Source organism: Rhinolophus sinicus, linkage group LG18 (assembly GCF_036562045.2).
Source record: "Rhinolophus sinicus isolate RSC01 linkage group LG18, ASM3656204v1, whole genome shotgun sequence".
NCBI classification, from domain to species: domain Eukaryota; kingdom Metazoa; phylum Chordata; class Mammalia; order Chiroptera; family Rhinolophidae; genus Rhinolophus; species Rhinolophus sinicus.
Window position 1 is genome coordinate 17670121 of NC_133767.1, and position 22253 is coordinate 17692373.

Consider the following 22253-nt stretch of genomic DNA (forward strand, 5'->3'; position numbering starts at 1 on the left):
ACATCAAGACATTAGTGGAGAGCCAGCGTGGTGGCTACGGTGGTTGGAGCTCCGTGCTCCTAACTCCGAAGGCTGCCGGTTCGATTCCCACATGGGCCAGTGGGCTCTCAACCACAAGGTTGCCGGTTCAACTCCTCGAGTCCTGCAAGGGATGGTGGGCTCTGCCCCCTGTAACTAAGATTGAACAGGGCACCTTGAGCTGAGCTGCCTCCCGGATGGCTCAGTTGGTTGGAGCGTGTCCTCTCAACCACAAGGTTGCTGGTTCGACTCCCGCAAGGGATGGTGGGCAGCGCCCCCTGCAACTAACAACGGCAACTGGACCTGGAGCTGAACTGTACCCTCCACAACTGCGACTGAAAGGACAACTTGACTTGGAAAAAGTCCTGGAAGTACACACTGTTCCCCAATAAAGTCCTGTTCCCCTTCCCCAACAAAATCTTAAAAAAAAAAAAATCAACCTTGCTCCGTAGGGTAACTGCTGGCCTATTTCACAAGAAAAGAGATCAGAGAGGCTGAGTTGCCCCCCTCCAGCTACACAGCCTGTAAACCCAAGCTTCTCTCCACTCCTGGGATCTTTCTTCTTCCTTAGCAGAGACCTGGCAAGCCTGGCAGCTGTACCTGGACCAAAGGGCTGCAGCCTCCACTTGTGTGCCCAGACAATGGCACCTGGACCCTCCCTCGATGCTCTTGAGGAACCCATCCTAGACGCCCAGGGAGGCACTGCAGTTCCTACCCTGCTTCCCCTGCAGGATCATCCCCCACATCTGAGAACATGGCCACAGGTGCCACGCACAGGCCTGCCGGGTGTGCCGTGTGACCAGCTGGTGGCGCCAAAGGGTGCCTCCCAATGTGAGGGGGGGAGGGACGTGGGGAGAAGGCGGGATGAATGCACCTGCAGCCAGAGTGTTAAGACTCCACAGCTCCTTAGCCAAACTGGACTCCTAGAGGAACTGGCAGTGGAAGGAGATGTTGCTAGTGCAGGAGCCATTGCAGAGGGGCTGGCCAGGCAGCCCCACCCTGTCCCAGCCTGGAGTCTAGGAAAGCTGATGACCAAAAGGACAGTTTGGCTGATGAGTAAGACGGGGCCACGTTCCTGTCAGCGTGACTTTGGATTAGTCATTTCCCGGCCTCGGTTTCCTCTCCACTTTACAGATGGGGGGTAGTCTCTACTAATGATCTCAAGATTTCAGGGGTATTCTCTCCCCATTTCCCTCAGAAAGCTCCTCTGTGACACAGACTTGAAGGAACATAAGAGGGTTTAAATGCCCAAAACTAAGTTTTATTTTTCGATGCTATAGGAAGCTAAGGGATGACATGGCTGCTTCCAAGAGTTTGAGGGACAAGAGAGGGCTGGGGGAGCAAGACTTCCTCGGGGCCAAGCCCCCCAGTTGCCTTCTGGGCTGAGGACGGGGCCTGAGATCCGAGCCCCAACAGACCCAAGGCTGTGCTGAAGAGGTTGATAGGGGTAGAGCCATCTGTGATGAGGGTTGATTTCAGGCCCAAGCTCTGGAGCAGTTTTACCTGAAGGGGCAAGATGAGGGCAAGAAGACAGTCAGACTTGGTCCCTTCTCTCGTCCCCTTGGCCACCTCTCTAGGACGGGCTGCCATCCATTCTGGTCTGACACTGCAACTGCCCCCAACCTCTCTCTAGATGCATCTGCCTCCCCAGCTCTGCCTTCTGGGTTCCAAGCCTGGTCCCAAGACACACACACACGCCACCGGCACTGTCCCCACTCTCACCTGCATCTCTGGCCCTGCCACGGCCAGGTCCCGGATGGTGCTGGGACCCAGGGCCTCCGTCATCTGCGTGAACTTCTTCACCTCCACCTCGGCCAGCTGCTGCGCCTTTTTCACCTCCAGCTCCAGCTGCGCCCGGGCATACACGAGTTCTAGATCTCGCACTTTTTGTACCCGCTGGAGCTCAGCCGCCTGGAAGGGGAAAAGCCAGCATGCTTTGGATCGTGTGACCCGTGGGGACTGGCCAGCAAGTGACCTCGCCAGCATGCCCGCGGGAACTGAGGTGGAAGGGCTGGAATTGTAAACTCATAGTGAGTGAGGTATGAACCCTGGCTATGCCACCTTTGAGATAGAGACCCCGGGAGCCCCTTCATCCAGGCCTCCACCTCTTCATCTGTAAAATGGAATAACATCTGCCTTAATGGAATTTCAAACATGAAATAAGATCATGCATGTAAAACATATGCACTACCTGGCACAAAGCGGGCCAGGGTCTGAGCAGGTTTACACGGCAGATGGGTGTAACAACCGTCTTTACAGGTGTTAAGTGAACTAATAGAGGGCAGAGGACTTCTATGTGAATAGGGCTGTGTGGTAGGATGCGTGGTGTCCTCCTGGGACTGCAGTGATTGGGCCTCTTCCAGATCCCGGGGCCTCCCCCTCCCATGGGCACCAGCCCCACTGACCGTCTCGATGGCCAAAGCCTCTGCCTTCAGCTTGGCCTGCAGCACGGAGCCTTCTCCCTCGATGCGTGCCGCCTCCGAGCGGGACTCAGCCTCCGCCTTGGCAGTACCGGTGCTCTCCACAGCAGTGCTGGAGGGGGCAGCAGCAGTCAGGGAAGACCCAGGGGAAGGCCCCGCCCCGCACCCTTGGCCTTGACTTTCACACACACACACCTGCTCCCCCCACCAGCTGCTTTACAAGACCCTCAGCAGGCAGCTGTCTTTTCCACTAGTTCTTGACCCACCTCAGCGCCTCCAGCTCCAAGAGCTCCCTGCGAGCTTTCTCGGCTTCGGATTGGTCCAAAATCTTCTGCCTCTCAAGCCGGCCACGGGCCTCTTGTTCTAATCTCTGAGCCTCGTGCCTGGATGGGAGAGAAGACAGGGAATATGGTGGTGTGGGGCCAGAGCTGGAACAGAGGTTCCAGGAACAGGGACCACCAAGGTACTTGGTGCCCAGGACAGACCCTGGCCCATGGGTGCGCTCAACATGCAAACGGAAGACATGTGTGCCCTGTGAGCCCGGCCTGTAGGCTCGGGGAATTCAGGGTTGACGAAGGCCCCTGCTTTCACACAACTTGCCTTCCACTGGGGAAAAAGCAAGGAAACGAGGAGTTCACACAAGTTCCCTGAAAGTGAGTGACCCGATAACGACTTGGCAAAGAGGATACTGCTTCAGTGAGGGTAGAAAGAAAAGGGGCTCTCCGAGGAGGGGACGTTTGGGCTGAGGCCACAGGACAGGCCTGCCTCTGAGCTCCCAGCGGGAACCCTCGGGGCAGAAGGAGCAGCCAGTGCAGAGGGCTTTCGGGTGGGAACCCAACTGTGCATTTAAGGAGCAGAAAGAAGCTGGAGGGCCAGGAGCCCCGGACCGGCTGGAAGGTGAGGTGAGGGCAGCTGAGCTGGACCCCGAGTGCCAGGAGATCACAGGAATGAGCCACTTCTAGCACAAAGCGAGAAGCCACAGGAGCAAGATGACATCTAGTCACCCACGACGTGGGCGACCCTGTCTGCTGGACAAGGGTAACAGCATGCTGACCATCAGGGGACGCCATGCCATCCAGGGCCCAGCAGGGGGCTGGAGACGGGGACTGGGCGGGTCTGGCCCTTGGTGGGCAAGGTGGGCAGCTGCCCTCACTCACTTGGCAGCCGCCTCCTGGGAGTTGGTGGTGATCTCAATGGCCAGCTGGACGCTGCGCTGCAGGGCGTCCCGGGTCCTCTGGTCTACGGGCTCCACCGACTGCACGTCCACGCTGCTCACCACAAGTCCGTTCTGGGGGAAGACGGCCCGGTCGCGGGGCTGGGGCAGGGCCTCCCCGCCAGGCCCCTTGGCCTCTGGGCTCTGAAAGCCGAAGACGGCCGTGCGAATGATGCGGGCGGAGTTCTTGTGGAAATCGTCGAAGGTGACGGATGCCACGGCCCCCCGCACCCGGGACGCGATGGCCTTGCAGGCGTCCCCCACGAAGTCTGGCACCGAGAACAGCTTAGCCATCTCCTGGGGGTCCTTCCGGTCAAGCAGCTCGAAGTGCCTGTGAGCAAAGAGGCCCAAGCAGGGAAGCACTTCCCTCAGTTTTGAGTGGGACTCCAACAGCCACCTGCCCTGGCTGACCGGACAGTGTCTCTCATCACAGAGAGTGCTGAACAGTACCGCTCTCCCCCCCCACCCCGTGTGCCAGGCAAGGTCCTCAACACTGACACATGTCCCCATCTGATTCTCTCAGCCTCCCTTGGTGGGGGAGGAGTATGAGCCCCACTTTACAGATGAGGAAATAGAGGTCCAGAGAGGGTAAGGGACAGGCCCGGAGTCACACAATATGTGACAAGCCAGAAAGCTGAACCCAGGCAGGGTGGCTACAGGGTCTATGCTCTTAGCCGTCATGCTGCAGCACCCCCAAGATGTCAGCACCCCATCTGCCTGTCACAGTTCTGGCCACCCAGCCAAGAGGTGAGGAACATGGGAGCTGTGGGGCATCTCTTCTGGGTATGACTCATCATCCCCAGCTCCAGTCACAGCCATTCGAGCTCTACGCACAGGACAAGGGTCTGATTCTCACTGCATCCTTTCGACAGCCTGTAACATTGATGGTCATGTGCCATCCTCATTTTACAGACAGGGAAACTGAGGAAAGTTCCAAGTCACTTGCTCAGGTCCAGAGCTAGCAAATGGCAGGGCTGGGTGCAGACCCAGGCAGGGGGCCCCAGAGCACAGACTCTGAACCACCTGCCCACTCCCACCCACTCCCACCGGCTTTGATCTTTTTATAATCTTGCAATTATGTTCGGCTGAACCCATGCTGGGAGTTTAGGTGGGGAGTATCCTCCTTTCATGTCCCCCAAATCCTGCTCCCAGGAGGTGAGCCCACATCTTCCCTGTCATCCCCCAGGGGCATCAGGCTGGATTTGCAGGAACCCCTGGCTGTCCCTCTGACCATGGCATAGAGCCGGGCATTTTGCCCTCATTCTGAGCGCAGCCCTTCAAGGAGGCACCTCTTGTCTCAGGGTTCTCCAGGGCTGCCCCAGACGTGGCCCTCGCCACCTCCTCCCTGCCCCTCACCAGTTGTAGGCGAGCTGCAGCTGCAGCCTGGCATGGTCCGCAGTTTCGATGGTGATGACGTCTGTGAAGAAGTCCGGCCCAAGCAGCAGGCAGAGTGCACGGCGGGCGTGGGGACGCTTGGGCCGCCCAGCCGAGAGGGACAACACTGTAAACTGCTCCTCAGGACCCAGTGTCACCAGCTCCGGCCCAAATACCACGCTGCAGAGGGGGCTGGGAGTCAGACACCCGCAGGGCCTCTCCCACCACAGGCCCCGCCCCCCCGCCCCCGGCCCCGCCCGGCCCGCCCCCGCCCGGCCCCGCCCACGGCCCCGCCCACGGCCCGCCCCCTCACCGAGCTCTCTTCGCTCTGTAGTCGTACACCTGCACCGCTGCGTTGTGAGGCACACGGTAGCTGACCACGCGGGTCTTGTTCCGCGAAGCAGAGGGCTGAAGGGTTGTGGTCACCCCCTTCTCACCCCTGTCCGCTAGAGGGTCCTGCCCCTTGTTCAGCAGCTCCTCCACCCCAGGAGGCAGCTCCTTCTCCCACAGGACCTCGTCCTGAGTCAGCATGTAGGTGCTTCCAATCACAGCGCGCACCTTGAGAGAGGAGGGTAAGCACGGCTGTTACCAGGAAAGGTGAAAGGAGACAGTCGCACCCAGCCGTCCTGGGGCAGAGCCAAGGCAGGGGTGGGTAGTGGAGCGCGGTGGTTCCACACAGTCCCTGGAATGATGCTGCGCTGAGGTCTGCCACCCGTGGGTGACGTCACCTTGGACAAGGCCCTCCATCTCTGCGCTTCCTTCCTCATCTGCAGAACGGACCCGACAGTGGCTACCTCATGGGGTTGAGGAATGAAGGACGTATCCTGTGTCTAGTGCTGAGGACTTGGCATATGGTAAGTGCAGGGTATTATTTCTTCTGGAGTTTTCCCTTCATGGGGGCAGCTTGGAGCGTGTCCTAGGGACAGACGCAGTCCCAGGAAAGAGGTCGCACACACTAACACTGCCTGGATTCTGAGCTCTACTTCTAGGCTGGATTCTTAGAGAAAGAGGTCAGAGATGTGGTCCTAGGTCAAACTAAGGTCAAGGTTTCAGGTGAGGGGGCAAAGAGAGAGGATTCCACCAGGATCCGGGCATGGGGGTGGGGTCAGTTCTTACTGTCCCCATGCCACACCCCAGCCAGACCTGTATGCCAGGGGCCAATCTGCAGAGTTCCCACCCTAGAACCTGCTTCCCCTTCTCCCTTGGGGGCTTCTACACTTTGAAGTTAGATATTGAAGACAAAGGGAAGGCAAGTACTTCCCAGAATGCCCTTCCACCTACCAGCCTCAGCTGCTGCTATCAATGCCGCACCAGCACACAGCAGGGACAGTGCCCCTCCCTTGGCTGTTACCTTTCCAGTCTTGACGTCCTGCACGTAGATGCCCTCATTCTCGTCCAGGGGAATGGCTTGACGCTCTTCCACCACCTCCACCTTGGCAGATGGCACATACTCCAGGGGTCCACGGATGAGCCAGCGGTCACCGGCCTGGCGTGAGACCATTTCCTCGTCCTCACCCTCCTCCACAGGCTGCAGGGCCCTCAGCAGCAGCCCCTGCTGCTCTGACAACACGTAGACATCCTGGATACCTCGTTCCAGCCTCTCTCCCGGCTGCAGGAAAAAAGACTTCTCTCCCTAGTGGGGAGACATGCTGTTAGGAGCTGTTGCCACCCAGGGTTACCAATACCTCCGCTGGCACGTCCCCCAGCTCCATGCCGCTGTGGGCTTGTATTGAGGACAGGACCCCGAAAAGCACCCTCCCTAGCTCTACACGGAGTGTTATCTGGACCATTAGGCTGTCTACAAGTGCCTGCAGATCTCATCTGGTCAAACCTACTCTTAAAAAGTTCTGTGAGGGCAGCTGGTTGGCTCAGTTGGTTAGAGCGCAGTGCCACATGGCTCGTAACACCCACGTCGCTGGTTCGAGTCCCACATGGGCCAGTGAGCTGCGCCCTCCACAACTAGATTGAAAACAACGACTTGACTTGGAGCTGATGGCTCCTGGAGAAACACACTGTTCCCCAACATTCTCGTTAAAAAATAATGTTCTGTGAACCTGGATTCTCACGAGTTCAACAGCTAAGAACTAACCTATTGTTATTCCTCCTTCCTACCAGGCTTTTTCTCGGGATGGTGTAGTCTGGGCATTGGCAAACTCTGGTCTGCCACCTTTTTAAAAAATATATCTATCTTTGAGACATAATCCACATGCCATAAAATTTACCCATTTAAAGTCTATAATTCAGTTGTTTTAGTATATCCGCAGAGCTGTCCATCCATCACCACTCCCTCATTCCAGAACTTTCATCACAAGCAACCCTGACAAGAAACTCTGTCCGCAGTAGCAGTTACTACCCATCCTGACCCCTCCACCAAGTATGAACCGATTTCCTTTCTTTAAGAATTTACCTATTCTGGACTTCTCATCTAAACAGAGTCACACAATATGTGCTCTTTTATGTCTGGCTTCATTTGCGTAGAGTGATGTTCAAGTTTATCCATGTCGTAGCTTCATGAACTTCAGTTCATGCTCTTTTTATAGCTGAATGGTAGTTCATTGTATGGATGTACCACAAGTTTTTTTATCTATTCATCAACTGACTCATAGACATTTGGGTTGTTGCCACATTTCCTGCCTGTTTTTGCAACTTAACCGTTACAGGAACCCAACAGCACGCGTTCGCTGACCAACTGTCTATGCTGCTTTCACAGTGTGATGGCACCGCGCTGGCAAAGCCCAACATCACCCATTGGCCCTTTCCAAAGAAAAATTGCCATCGCCTGCTGGTCCACAGTATAGTTCAGAGAGGGGATGAGGTAAAGGGTCGGGATGTAGGATGACAGAGTTTCCAAAAATATGAGAGAAAGAGTTTCTGGGGCAGGCCCAGGGGTGCTCCCAGAGGCAGAAGTGACTCAAGGTCAGGGGCCCACTGGGAGGTCAGGGTGCGTGTCTCAGAGCTAGAACCGAGTGTGCAAAGGCACAGGAGCCAGGACAAGCATGGTGCTTCCACAATATGCACGTGGGGGGGGGGGAGGAAAGGGACAGAGGTCCAAGATCCTCGTGCTGTTCGCGGGCACGTGGCCTCTGGGGGGGGTGGGGCGGAGGCGCTTACCTTGACCACGCGCTTCTGCCCCAGCTGGTTCTTGCCATCCTGGCCGACCGGGTCCAGAATGACGCAGTAGTTGCGGGGCCCCAGGGTGGTGATGGGCACGACCCCCAGCACCTCCTCGTGCACATCTGGCACGTGGGCCTCTGTGTCCTGCACCGTCACCAGCCACTCCTCCCCAGTTTTGCGGGTCACTCCCCTCAAGTCTCGGAAGTTCTGCCGAGCCCGGAGGTGCAGGGCTGTCTGAAGAGCAAGATGTCGGGGTGTTGGGAGTAACCCCACCTTCAACATCCCCAGGGGACCCGGGAAGCCCACTGGCCCCCCAGATGCTCCCAGGTGTCAGTGACAGGTCCTATTAGCCAAGGAGGACTTTGTAACCCTTTCAGAGGACCCAGGATACCCCTCAGGTTATCTGGTGGCCCTAGAAATAGTGCTTCTCTTTCCATCCATGTACTTGCCACCATCTCTGCCAGTCTGAGCGTTCCCTACCCGAGGGTCCCCTACCTGCTACCCCCCAGAACACAAACCTTTTCGGTAAGGATCACGGCATCCACCAAATCCAGAACCTCCTCAAACACTGCGGGGAGATACGCACCCACGGCGCGGACCAGCCATTCTTCCCCTGGGCCAAGGGCAGAGGTAAAGGTCAAGGTCACCCAACCTGCTCCCTAGCCACCCCTTCCCGAAGCGTAGACAACAGGGAACCCGCACCTCTTCGAAGGTGGGGAGAAGACATTGCCCCAGGCTCAAGGGCCTGACAGGTGTCCTGCGATTTATTCCTTTCTTTGAGGCTAGAAGGAAATTCACCCTTCCGGAGAAGACGCCCTTCTAAGTGCTATGCCAATACCTGCTATGGCTTCCCTAACCTCCAAAGACCAGCTCTTCCCTTCCCAATAAATGGGCAGCAGGCTGCCTCCACTGGAGCTGTAGGTGTTGTTTAGTTAATTGGAGAAGGAAGAGGGCCCGGGGACCAGTTCCAGCCTTGCCCTTCCAGGCCATAAACCCAGGCAAATAAGCTAATTTCTGCACCTCAGTTCTGTTATATGGAAAACGGAAATAGTAGTGACTCAAGGTTGTTTGAGGACCCACTAATTATCTGTAAAACGTTCTGAACCACGGCTGGCACAGAGTAAGCAAGCACTTCTTGAAAGATGTCGTTTAATCCACATCTGTCATATGCCATTGCTACCTGCTTTGTTGATGTAGAAACAGACATGGCCGCTGACCCCAGCTCATGATAAAGGGTGGGGAGAGGGAAGAGACGTGTCACATGATCACGCTTTCAGGCTCAGGGTCCAGACAGGGCCTGGGTAAGGGCGGGGAGGGAAGCAACTGTGGGCAGCTCCCCCTACCCCCCAAGCTTAAGAGATGCCAGGGAAGCACTTACCCCAACATCCCCCCACATCCCCAGCAATGTAGGCATAGCCTGCCCACCAGCCTCGGGGCCCCTGGGAAACCCCACCTGTCACCCTCTCCTTGCCGTCCCGGTCCCGGCACTCCTTGCGAGCCCTCAGCCGCAGAGCCTGGTTCTGCCTGATGACTGTGGCCTGGATGATCTCCACGACCTGCACCTCCTTCTGGGGGATGTACGTGCCTGGGGGGGGGAGATGAGGCAGGGGTGAAGGTCAGGGCTGTGATGGGAAGGCAGGAAGACCAGGACCCCGATGGCGGATCCATGGAAAGCACTTACCAGGTCCTTCAAATAGCCACTCATCTCCTGCAACGACCCTGTCTCCGTCGTTATTCTCAAAATCCAGCAGTGCTTTAAGGTGGAGGGCGGTGTTGGGCAGAACCACCTGCAGTGGGGTGATGTCCTAAGAGGGGAAGAAGGGGAGTGGGCATTCAGCGTCAGGACCCCCGAGTCAATCCTGATGCCTTGGGGGTGAGGCGACGGCATCGATCTTTAAGTGGCCCAAATAAGACCCAGCGTGGAATGTACAAGGCAGGGGTTGTCCCATCTGGTCTGAAGAACTAAGAGTTGACAGAATAAGAGGACGCCACTGCCGACGAGCCAAGGACACACTGTCCTCTACAGAAAGTGCTTCGAAGTTGTTCTGAACCAGAAACGTAGGCGGGAAACTGAGGGCTTAACGGGAGATGTGGGAGAAATATCTGGGGAGCTGAATAAATGAATATCTCAAGCCCTAGTGAGCACTGGGGCCCTCTAGAAAGTGTAAGGAGGTGGGAAGGTAGAAACTGCTAGAACAGGCACCCTGTAAGCATGTGGCTTTGTTTTCAAGGTTGCCTCCTGGTCATACGGGAGCCATGGTACTCCAGGCTACACATCTCCTTCCATCCGGAAAGGACTTCACTTGATCTTTGATCTGAGGGGTGCAGGAAAGCAAGGAAAGAAAAGCTCATAGAGGCTAAGGGCCATGGCCAAGGTCACACGACTAGCAAGGAACAGAATCAGGACTCAAACCTCCGTCTCTAGTGATACCTACCTGCTGCTCGTCACTCCGCAGAGGTGGCTCTGGGCAAGGAATGTCAAGTAACACTCCTCAAACCACTGACCACACAGTGGGTGGGGGGAGGGAGCGCTGGCGGCTTACTGCCCAGCAAGCCCTTCTTACACACCTTACGTGTGTGTGGCACTCAGCCGGCTGTGGTGGGGCAGGGCATACCCCTGTCGTCATGGAGTTTAAATTCCAGCAGGTGGTAAGATGTAGACACAGACCGTTCTCTCTAAGCAAACTGTGGGCAGTGCCAAGGGAGAGAGCCTGCAGAAGCTGAGGTGAGGGAGAAGTTGGGGAGACCCTCAGCAAGCATCTGAACTGGGGCTCAAAGGAAGAGCCACCTTTTGATACAAAGGTGTGGGAGGAGGAGGCGGGAGACTTATGGGACGAGTCGTTTTTCACCTCCCACATCTGCTGTCACGACTTCCTATCTGTTCTGTCACGAATCCAGGCTACCTTTATCTATCCCTGCCTCGGCCCTCATCCAAACCACCGACACCTCTCATCTGGATGATGGAAATACCTTCCTAATTGGTCTCCTGCCCACCAACCGTGTCTCCTTCCAGTGCCTCCCTCAAGCCTTTGAAGGCTGGCTTCCAGCTTGGGGGACTGGGTCCCCAGTAGTGTCACCAAGGAAGCATAGGAATACGGGAGAACAAGAGATTTGGGAGTCAGGGAGAGTGTTCGTTTGGATATCCAGTATGAGGTGGGTGAGACATCCAGGACAGGGCTTCCTCAAGGCAGTGAAGGTACAGGGTTGGGTGTTTTCAACACAGACGAAGTGGTCACGGCCATGAGAGCACAACAGGGCACTCAGGAGATTCAGGACAGAAACTGAAGGCTGACAGGGCAGGGAGGAGGGGAGGCATCTAAGATGGAAGAAAGATCCACAGACCAAAACATAAAGACATGTTTTAACAAGACAGCTGATCAATCATGGATGTGTTTGACGGGGCCTGTGAGACACAGAATGACTGTCAGCTGGACCTGCCGTGTGGATGTCCTGGGGCTTCATCAGAGTGAGTTCAATGGGGGCAGGGCAGGGCTTGGGAAGCAACAGGGCAGAACAAGTGCAAATGGCCATCGGAGAGTAATGGGAAAGAGGAAAGATGGCGCCCGGCTGCCGGCCGCACAGGAGGGGACCCCACACAGGGAAAATGGCAAATGTCCTCCAGGACCTGCCTAAGGCCACACTCTCAATCTGCCCTCCCACCCCTGTATGTCTCCAACAACCCCCGAGGTGCTGTCCCTCTGCCAGAGCCCTGGGTGCTACTGTTTCCTAATGGGCACAAACAAGGAAGGACGTGGCCGTGACCCTGCTGACGGCCATCCTGGGACCCGAGGAGCAAGCCTGCCTCCACATCGGACCAACCCCAAGAAGCCAGAGATGCGAAACTGAGATTTATTTTCCACTGTGGAGCACACGTCATCTGAAACTACACCTAAACTATTTAAGTGGATGGGCCAACAAATTCCTTTCATTGTTTAAACTAGATTGAAAAGAATTTCCCATTGTTCACAACATAAAATAATCATGGATACACACACACACACACGAGTAACTAGGAAGACTATAAACGGGCAAGGAGGGGAAGGCAGAACAGTATGGAAAGAGGTGGGATGCCCGCCTTCTCAGGCCCAGGACTGGGCGCAGGTGCCGGGCTCTGGTGCCCTCCCATCTGAGCCTGGCCCTGTCTCGTCCACCACCATTGTCACTGGCCACCAGCACCTGACACTGAGTGAATCAAGTGCTTCCTCTAGCCTGGTTGATGAGGTGGTGAGCTGGGCTGGCAGCCCTCAGAGGCAGGGCAAGTCTGTGTGGGCACGTGAGGAGGGGGATGTTTGGGAAAGGTGAGTGGGTGGACGATGAGGCAATGCTGCCCCTGCCCCCTCCCATGGCCCCAATTTGTTTTCACTCCAGAAGGCAGTGTGGAACCCTAGGACAAGGTAGCAGGGCAGGTACAGTGGGGTACAGGGGGGCTGGTACAGTGGGTTATGGGGGAGATATAGTGGGGTACGTGGGGCAGGTACGGTGGGGTACAGGGGAGGTACAGTGGGGTACAGGGGGGCAAGACAGATACCTTGTCTAATACCTCCCCTGGGTACAGGGGGAAGGGTTCCTGGGCCAGCCGGATCTCCAGGTCAGCGTGGCGGAGCCGCACTTGCCCTGTGACATCGAACAGCACAGATCCCTGGGCATCCCGGCACACCGGGTTGGCCACCGTGCAGTAGTGGCGTGGGGGGACAGTCACCATGCGTACAGGGGCAAACAGGACCCTGTTGGAGGGTGAGATAGGGTGTGAGGACCCAGGGAACCCCCACCTCCATTCCCAGAGGAGGCAGTGAATGGGAGTGAAAGCTCCGTGTCACCCAAGTGAGGGCCAATCCAAGCAAGAGATGGGCAATGGTGCCAGCAAGACCAGCAGGCCCTGCCCAGCCCCACGCCCCCCACAGCCCGGCCCTGACACCAACCTCTCATTGTCCTGCCGGATGTAAGTCTTTGGCCCAACCTCCACCCGGGACACATTACTGTTCTGGTCCAGCACGTGGATGTAGTGGTACGGGGGGATTCGGATGATGGACTCCTCGGTCGCCATGGTAACTTGAGCCCAGGGCAGCATCCAGAGTGACAGCCAGGTGGGGAGAAAATACAACAAGATGAACACCAGGGGCCTGGGATGAGGGGATGGGCTCTTCTTCCTCCTCCAACTATTATTCTACCCTTCACTGCTCCCATGCCCACCTCTGCCTTGCTCCTTCCCACCATTACCTCTGCCAAGAACCGCCTGAGGCAGTAAAGCACAGAAGCCCAGGGCTCTGGGCCAATCCTGTCCGGCCTTCCCAGCAGCTTTACCTCCCAGAGCTGCCTGCAGCACTGGAAGGGGCTTTAGATCAACACTTTCCCACTCTCCAACCCCATGGTGAGGGAGAGCTGGGCTCCGTCTCTGGAGCTGGTGTGGCCTTGGCCAGCACAGTGTGTGTATGAGGGTACGAAGGGGGGGCAGACGGCCTTTATTTCAGGGAATCCTGAGGGCCTCAGCTGGCATTCCAGCTATTCAAACCTTAGCCCATAGCCCAAGAATATTTGCATGATCTTTGCCTGCGGCCCTCCCAGCCCCGGGCTTTAAGCAGCCCTGGAAGGAACTGTTCAGACCTGAGCACGTCTCAGGGAAGAAATCCCTGACAGAACTGATGCTTCTGGAGCATCAGCGGGATTAGAAACAGCACATAGTAGTCCAGTCCCTCCCTTCCCCCCTTTCTCTCTGGTCTGTTGACCCCCTCATCTCCCTGCTCTCAAGGGTGAGGGTCGGTGAGAAGCGGAAAGGGGCAAACGAGTACTGCGTTTTACACACCCCTGAATCCTACGTGGTTCTGAACGGCCCAAGCTCAGAAGTGTCACACCTGCTGCCTAACTGCCATCCCTGCCTCAGTGCCTCAGGGGCTTCAGACATATGCTTTTGAGTCACCCAAAGGCAACCAAGTTTACTAAGCAATTCAAAGCCTTGTTTCTGAGACTTCGGTGACATTTTGAAGCCACCACCAGAAAGGAGTGGCATCTCACCTACTCCACCATTTGTACAGCTTCCAACCTGAGAAATGGGAAGCAAGGAGGAGAGAACTGGCACAGGAAAAGCAGGAGCCCCGACACCACAGACCAAGGCGAGGCCCAAGGAGTTTGATTTGATCTACGTAACCTGTAACATGTCAATGTGGGGGGTTAGAAACTGGGAGTTTTCACAAACTCCCAATCCCCACATTTCTTGGAGATTTGGCTAGAGCCAAGCAGCAGCTGTGCCCTTTCGATGTGACACAAGCTTTCCCGCTTACCACAGTCCCCAAGCCCTGCAGTCCTACACCTGGTCCATTGCGCTCACATTACCGGCCTGGCTCCTGTGTAAAACCTTCCAACTCAGTGTCCTCCAACTGGACTTTCTACAATGATGGAAAAATATCCTAATTCTGTGCTGTCTTTGAACTGACCACATGTGGCTATTGGACACTTGAAATATGGCTAGTGTGACCAAGGAACTAAATGTTCATTAAAATCAGCAAGTGTGGCTGGGTGATCCCATTTAGACAGTGTAGCGCTAAGTCCCAGTTAGGGGCAATGAGTCATTCAAGACCACACAGCAAGTTAGTGGCAGCACGGGTCCTGATGGAATGTCTGGCTCCTGTCTTTCAGCGGCAGCACGGCACACGGTTAGGGGTGCAGATCACAGACTGCCTGGGCGTCCCTCCAGTTCTCATCTGCTGCTTCCCTGCCCTGCGCTGTTGCCTTAGCTGTTTCCTCATTTTCCAAGAGGTTACAGATGTTTTCCTGGTACACTTTCCACATCAGAGGATGTTATTCTGCTCCTCATTCTTTTATCTTGCAACTTTGTATGTATGGGATTTGACCTTGATACTTTTCTGTTGCCCCTTTTGTACAAGTGCATTTCCCTGAACTTATAGGAGAGGGGCTTTTCTAAAACCAGAGCTCCCCCTTCTGTTGATTTCAGGCAGTGTCTGAAAATACGAGGGCTGGCTTTCTAGTCTCAGGGTTCTGTTCCCCCCAGCTCTCATCTGGACCTTTATTCGCCCCCCCCCCCGGGGGGGCTGGGACTGCCCGGATCTTGGTTCTGGCCCTTACTGGATGGGTGACCTTAGACAAGTCCCTTGCCTTCCCTATAACGTGGTTCCTTGCCAATAAACTGGGAATGGATACGACATCTACCCGTTATGCAGACTGAGCTAACTAACCATTAAGCACTTGGAACAGAGCCTGGCTTTGCAGAAGCACTGTGTATCTCAGTGCTGAGACAAGCAGTGGCCTGAGGTCTTCCCTGTCCATGTAGAGCACGTGACCCAGCCCCTCCACCCCCAGGCTCCCTAGCTCATCTGGCATCTCAGCTTCAACTCTCTTTTTTTTTACTGGTCGAGAAGGTGGCAAACTTTGGGCCATCCCAGCTGTGGGGCTACAACAGCAAAAAAGGGGCATCAGGCAGCGAAGTGAAGTCTTTTCCAGTTGTTCCTCTGCCAGGTTTTCTGCGGGTGGAAGCCTGGCCAGGAAGCCAGACGGAGGGAGAGGAAGAGCTTGGGCTATAGGTGGCCGTGTGGACATGGCTGGCAGGCACCACAGGGAAGCTGTGAGCTCTAGAAGGCCACACTGGGCTAGGGAGCAGGCTCCGGAAACAGCCTCCAGTAACTCCTTGTTGGATGACCCCCCCACCCCTCTGGCTGATGACTCGCCACCATCTGTCACCCCAGCTGGGCCCAGCCCAGTCAGGGGGGCTAACAGGCTCCCCGCTCAGTGACTCAGCTGACAGTCATCCTTCTAGCTGATCCTGCCTTTTCCGGGGCCACGCCCTTGCCAACTACCCTTGTTCCAGTACCAAGACCTGTCTTCTGTCCCTGACCCCCATCTGTGCTGTGCCCTCCCCCCGGACCACCTGCCAAGGTCACCCAAGAACAGGCTTGGCCTTTTCACTCTGACCATCTACAGAAGTGAGTTTCAATACAGAGCTTCTCAGGGGATCTGGGAAACCATGTGACTTGGGCAGCATGTTCATAACAAATCTAAGATTTAGACTTTGTGGTTTAGCATGTGACATTTCCAGTCAAAGCATTTTACTTCCACTGTATCGGCGCCCTCAAAAGACAATGGTTAAGGATTGTGCTGCCCTTTGACCTTTGGAAGGTCCTGTGCAGACCTGAGTTTGGACCCCGCTCCTCCAACATCCCCCCATCCTCCCTTCAGTGCCTGCTTCTGAGATCTGCCCTGTGGTTTGCTCTCTGGGTACATGTCCAGACTGGCTCCATCCCATTGCCCTCAAATGTCATGTGGCTCCTGTAAGAATCAGTCAACTTTCACCCAACTTTCACCCAGTCTGAGACCAGCAGCTTCCTGGCGGCCTAAGTCCTCCCCCCAGCCACACACAAAGAAAAGAGGGGTTGGGAGGGGGAGGATGAGCAGAGAACGGAATGCAGCAGAAGCTGGGTTCATCCTCTCATTAAGAAGCAACTCTTCACCTATATCTTGGCTCCAAAGTCAACTTATGCTACAGCAAAATTGAATTAGGAAATGAGTCATGATCTATCAGATCTGCAGGGCTCATTGTGAGTAGCTAACAGTGAATCTTAAACGGCAGGTGCCTAAGTGACCAGACACAGTGTAGGTAGGTCTGCAGAGAGCAGCAGGAGTCTCACCTGGAAGCTTGTTAGTAATGTGGACTCCCCGGCCCCACCTGAGAGCTGCTGAATCAGTCGGCGTCTTAACTAAACCCCAGGGACTCAGGTGCACTTTGGAGCCTAAGTGGCTCTGGTCTACCGCAGCCATTCCCAGCCCCAACTACAATGGAATTACCTGGCGATCTTTCAAAACCACCCACCTCTGGGGATTCTGATTTAATTGGTCTGGGTGGGGTCCAAGCACTGCTGTATTTAAAAGCTCTGCCGCTGACGCAAATATATATAATAGCAAGAATTGAGTTGTCATACTGCTATTCCAGGGCAGGGCACTTGATTTGTCCCCCACCAGCCTCTTCATCCCCAGGGCCAGGCCAATGCAAGCCCCTCATTCCAAGCCCTGGGCGCGTGGTCCAGGCAGGCCTGAAGTTGGACATCAGTGACCATCACCTTTATCAAGCTTCTTAGGAACATGCACACACGTGAAGTTCGGCATTGACAGGTGCCCACCTTGTTTCCCTTCGCTGATTTCAACATTCTAGTGTTTGTGTAGGGAAGCAAGAGTCACGTGACTCGGGCCCTGCAGAGAGGCTGTTTTCATCAGACCGCTTCCCAGTTTAGGGAAATCTAAGGAAATTATTTCTCGCGTTACCGGACGACAGTGGAAGTTCTTCAGGATTTGTCTCACACAAATCACTTTTTTTTTTGGCAGCCAAATTTTAGGAACTTTTCTTCCTAGGAAGATCTTATCTGTGGGAAGAGCAGCTCTGCCCAATCAGAATGGCCTGGTTTTACCGCCACCGGACCTCCCAGATGGGACAATTAGTGCCAAGCAACCCAAGCCCCGGGCTTCACAAGCCCTGATGTGGATGGAGGTTTTCTCAAGTCGCCCAGTCACAGGACTCGGTTGGGTGTGCTTCCAGGCCAAGGCCTCCTGGAGAGACTCTGGAGCCTGTATCTTTGGCAAGTGCTCCCAGACAACTCCGCTTATTAAAGAACTCAATTTGTGCCAGGTGTTAAGTACCTTCCGTTAACTCATTTAATCCTCACAAGGACCTGGAAGTTAAGAACCTGCTCAGGGTCACTTAACCAAAGGTGGAAGCCGGAATTCCACCCCTGGGGCCTGGTCTGCAGAGCCCCCAAACGCGAGGCCGCTTGTCACGCACAAATGTCTGTAAGATTCTAAACCTTGAGCAAGAGCTTGGGCGGGGCCAGGTACTCTCCAGGAGATACTGCCAATCACAGTTCAAAGGTGAGCATTTTCTGCAATCTGGGAGGGCAGCACTCAACAAGGCCTGTTACCAAGGAGCCCTCAGCTGTCCCTGGGTCATTCACACAAGGTGGGTGTCACACCTGCTCGTGGCTTTGGAGCTGCCCTGCCCAGAAAGCACCACCCCAGGGCAGGCTGTGTGCCAAGGGCGGAAAGAGGCAGGAGTTCCCAGGGAGTCAGCTGGCACCCCTCCTGACAGCTAGCCTTTCCCCCAGAGCCCAGGGGTCTCCCCAGGCAAGGAGAACAATGCAGGGCACGTCTGCCTCAGCTACCATCCCCCACCCCTGCATGCTTTACTCCTGAGAACCACGAGCTCCAGATTTACCAGGCTGGTGGGTCCAAACGAGCTTCCTGGTTTTCACTTCCCCCTCACAAAGAGAAAAGCCTTGCTCACCAAACTCCACACCTTCTGGAAGTGAAGCCTGCCTTAGGCCTACAGTTGGCACACTCCTGAGTGGGGCAGTATGAAACCCTCAACAATTGGCAGCGTTAAGAGATCTCAATGGGTACGAGTCACATTCTGAGAGGTCGAGGGGACTGGCCAGAGCCCAGGTCCCCACGGGACGGGAAAGATGAGTACAGCAACTCCAGGAGGGAGTCTGAACGCACCCCTTAAGCTTCCTCTGTACCTTACTTCTGATGTGAGAGCTTGAAGTCAGACAGGCCTGAGATTTGGGGGCTGAGGAGTGTTGGCAAGATCATAAAATGATCTACCTTCACTTCAAGACACAAAAACTCTAACAAGGAAAGCAAAACCTCCAAGGCCGAGCCTCCACCCACCTTCTCGGCCCTCCGCTTCAGAGAGGCCCCACCTGCCCCAGAAGGGAGGCCCCAGCGGGCAGGACAGGGGGAGAGAGCCTGGGGGAGAGAGCCTGGGGGACACAGCCTCCCCCCCCCATACACACCCACACTGGTTCGGGGCTTCGGGGCCACTACCAAGTACTCACAAACAGCAGTGTGGCCGCCTGCAGACGCCTCAGACCCGGGCACCTCCTGCTTCCAGCCCAGGAGGCAACACTTCCCGGCAGGGTGGGGCAGGGACGGCCTGGGGGTGGGGCTTGGGCATTTAAAGGGCCCCCGCAGCTGCTGCTTTTTCTTCTCTGGCGGATTTGGCGGCAGCTGAAGGTACTGCCGCTTTCGGCGCTCAGAAATCCCCTGCTCAGAGCCAGCTGACCTCCGGGAAAGAGGCTGGCTAAGGTCAGAGGGCCTCAGGCAGGGGCGGATGGAGTCCTCCTGGCCCCATCAGGCTTTCATTTCCCAATCTGGGTGGGTGGAGACAATTCTGCCTCCCCACAAGTTTAGGTTCCGGCTGCAGCCCCTCCTCTAAGAGATAATTTTGTAGTTTTTATTTTAGATTCAGAAAATTCATCCCAGGTCTCCAAAAAGGACGTTCAACAGAAAACACACACTCTCTCTCTCAGAAAATTCATCCCAGGTTTCCAAACAGATGTTCAACAGGAAACACACACACGCGCGCACACACACACACACACACACACACACACACGCGTGCCCGCTTTCTGGCAAGGTGCTGTGTTGGGAGCTTGGAGCTTCTCTCCTCTTCCCAAGCTTCCCAGCACCCTGGGTTAGGGAAGGAGCCCAAGGCCTGGCAGGCCCACCTACTGCACCCTAAGGCAGCCGCAGTCAGTACTGTCAGTATTTCCGCTGCCGAGGAAAGAGACTACTCCCCGAGGGCCGGAGTGGGGGGCTTGAGGGGCTGGCGTCCTCTGAGTCCAGGCTGAAGAGGTCCCTGCCCGTTCGAAGGATCTGTTCCTCCAGCTTCTTATGTCGCTTCATGTCTGAGAGGACCTTGTCCAGGCGGGCCTCCCGTTTCTGGCTCCGGGCTGAGATTCCTGTAGAAGGGGAAGGTGAGAACGGTGGAAGGGAAGCAGCAGTCTACACCTGCCTGGATGTTAAGTACTTAGGGAGCTCATTAAACATACACCTTTCCAGGCCTCGCTCCTGGACGTGCTGAGGTTTTGGGTTGGGCCTCAGATGGGGTGGGTGGGAAAGGCCTGAATGATGAGAAGGCGCCAGTAATGGGAAGACCAGGGAAGAGCATCTCAGGCAGTGAAGAGCGAGTGTGAGAACCTCAGGGTGGGAACAGAGGGGTCTGTTCAGAGGGTAGGAGCTGGGGAGACGTGAAAGCTGAGGCCAAGGAATGACACACAGGCCTCGATAGGGGGCTTGGATCTCTGATCTTACATGGAAATGCCTCTGGAAGCCTGGGTCTGGGGTTGGATTCTCTGTCTCCATACTCTCCCACCTCCCCTGAGCAATGGAATCCTTTGGACGATTTTAAACAGAGAAGTGACATGACTTATACTTTCAAAGGGTCGTTCCAGTGGCTGAGACTAGAGGCAGGGAGACCAGTTAGGAGCTCCCACAACTATCCAGACAAGAGAGATGGCTTGGATGAGGGTATGGTGTTGAAGGTGGAAAGCAGCAGATGAACTTGGAAATGCTTTGGAGGCAGAGCTAACAGGACTGGCTAACAGGCTGGGCTGGCTTCAATGTTGGGGTAAAAGAAGGAGAAATCAAAAATGGCCCCACAGGTAAATTCTAGGAAGGTACATGGGGTGCAAATTGGGTCAGATTAGGAGATGTACATAGTAGCACAGAGATGCAGATGGAAATATAACGAAAACCAGGAAAACGTGGATTCTGGGGAGATGGAGATAAAAGGAACGGGAGGCATGCTAGGATGATGTGATACTCTCTTGAAGGAAGACAGAATATCACTTAAAGCTGGAAGGATGGCACCGCAGTGTGAATGAACGGTCCTGCAGCTGGGAGACATTCAGCCACCAAGGCCCCAGGCAAAGGCTGCTTTCAGGGAGTCACCTGTTGGGTAAGTGGGGGCAGAGGCACGTCACCTTCCCCCAACTCTTCCCTCGTTTGTACCTGGGGTGCGTCTCCGGTCAATCAGGGAGTCCTTTGGTGTCATCGGCTCATCATCAAAGTCAAATTCTGTGGGTATGTGGGGTCTGGGACAGGTGGACAGAGAATGAAGGGTGAGGGTGGTCTCCCCAAACACCCACACGTGCCAGCTCTTCCTCTCCTGCTCTCTTCCCTCCCCACTTCCCATGCTCCTGGGTCCCACCTCCCCTCCCTACTTCCTCCTGGCATCAGGGGGGCAGCCCCAGGAACAAGGTGTAAAGGTGTGCCCTCACTTTTCCTCTTCCTCCTCTTTGGCCTCCGGCTCCTCGTCGGATCTCTCCTCTTCACTCGGGGCCTCAGGCGTGGGCGGCCGGCGGGGCAGGATCTCGGCCTGAAGCTCCAGGGTACCTTGGGCAGCCAGCAGTTCATAGAGCCTCTGGATTTCGGAGGGGGGCGGCATCCAGGCCTGCCCATCCGCGGGCAGCTCCACCTCCTCATCGCTGCAGGGCACGTACCAGTCCTCGGATTCTCCCTCGGCACGCTCTTCCCCCCCAGCGCTGGGGGCTTCTCCCAGCACCTCCTCGGCCCCAGACCCCTCCCGCTCGGCCTCCTCCCGGCCTCCTTCCCCCTCTTCCTCGGCTTGATTGGCCGAAGCCGAGGAGCCTCCGGGATCCCCCACGGCCAGAGCTTGGAGGCCGGAGGTCACTTCCCCTTCTTCGGACAGAGGCGGCGCCGTGGTGGCCGCAACGTCTCCATGACTCCGGACAAGGGACATAGACCACTAGGGAAGGAGCCCTGCGATTACAGGACAGGCAGGAGCTGAGGAGCCTCCGGCCCCCACGGGACTGGGTTCCCCAGGGGTTTAGGGATGGCTCTCCAACCAATCAGGCTCCAACAGCGGTCTCTGCGCCCAGGCCGCGCGTCCCCAGGAGAGGGCGCTCAGTCCCCTCCGAGGACCCCGCCCCACGGCTCGGGATCCGGCACTCCGAGGGTCCCGAGGGCCAGCGGAAACCACGGCCCGGGACCCGCTCTTCTCGCTCTCACAGCGCCCCTCTCCACGACCCGCAGTCCCGCCACACCAGCCGCCGGACGCACCTGGAGCTAAGACCCGCCTCCCGGCGGAGCAGGGTCACGGTACGCAGGCGCACAGAGGTGGCACGGGAGGCTTCGCTGTAGAAGCTACTTGTAAGAGAGCAGCAAGGGAAGGCTGGCACATGCGCAGATAGGCGCTCGGGCGTTACAGGCTGAGGCCCACAGTAAAGATGGCCGCCGTGACGGCGCAGGCGCATACTGCTCAGTAGGGTCAGCGCGAAAGAGGCGGTACCGCGGGCCGGGCGGCGAACCGACATGAG

The 22253-nt window shown here is 56.2% G+C and overlaps 2 protein-coding genes across 4 annotated transcripts; both read right to left on the reverse strand.

Moving 5' to 3' along the window:
* Positions 1-1257: 1257 nt before the first annotated feature.
* On the reverse strand, positions 1258-19225 carry MVP (major vault protein). Of its 2 annotated transcripts, none has more exons than XM_019754722.2 (15): positions 18969-19225; positions 13059-13188; positions 12668-12863; positions 9821-9944; positions 9593-9724; positions 8658-8752; positions 8137-8373; positions 6377-6658; positions 5339-5583; positions 5008-5205; positions 3596-3982; positions 2705-2821; positions 2424-2550; positions 1741-1929; positions 1258-1521 (listed from the first exon to the last, which is right to left on the reverse strand). In XM_019754722.2, exons 2-15 carry the CDS (start codon positions 13181-13183, stop codon positions 1303-1305), a joined length of 2673 nt encoding a protein of 890 aa, XP_019610281.2. In that variant the 5' UTR covers positions 13184-13188; positions 18969-19225; the 3' UTR covers positions 1258-1302. The 2 variants fall into 2 exon arrangements, with proteins under 2 accessions (XP_019610281.2, XP_074178699.1); XM_074322598.1 differs by having other exon boundaries at positions 13059-13219; positions 18968-19225.
* Positions 19226-19352: 127 nt separating this feature from the next.
* Positions 19353-22253, reverse strand: PAGR1 (PAXIP1 associated glutamate rich protein 1). 2 transcript variants are annotated; one of them, XM_019754725.2, is made up of 4 exons: positions 21997-22253; positions 21195-21401; positions 20926-21008; positions 19353-19874 (listed from the first exon to the last, which is right to left on the reverse strand). In XM_019754725.2, the coding sequence occupies exons 1-4, from the start codon at positions 22248-22250 to the stop codon at positions 19675-19677; spliced, it is 744 nt and encodes a 247-aa protein (XP_019610284.2). In that variant the 5' UTR covers positions 22251-22253; the 3' UTR covers positions 19353-19674. The 2 variants fall into 2 exon arrangements, with proteins under 2 accessions (XP_019610284.2, XP_019610283.2); XM_019754724.2 differs by lacking the exon at positions 21997-22253 and having other exon boundaries at positions 21195-21990.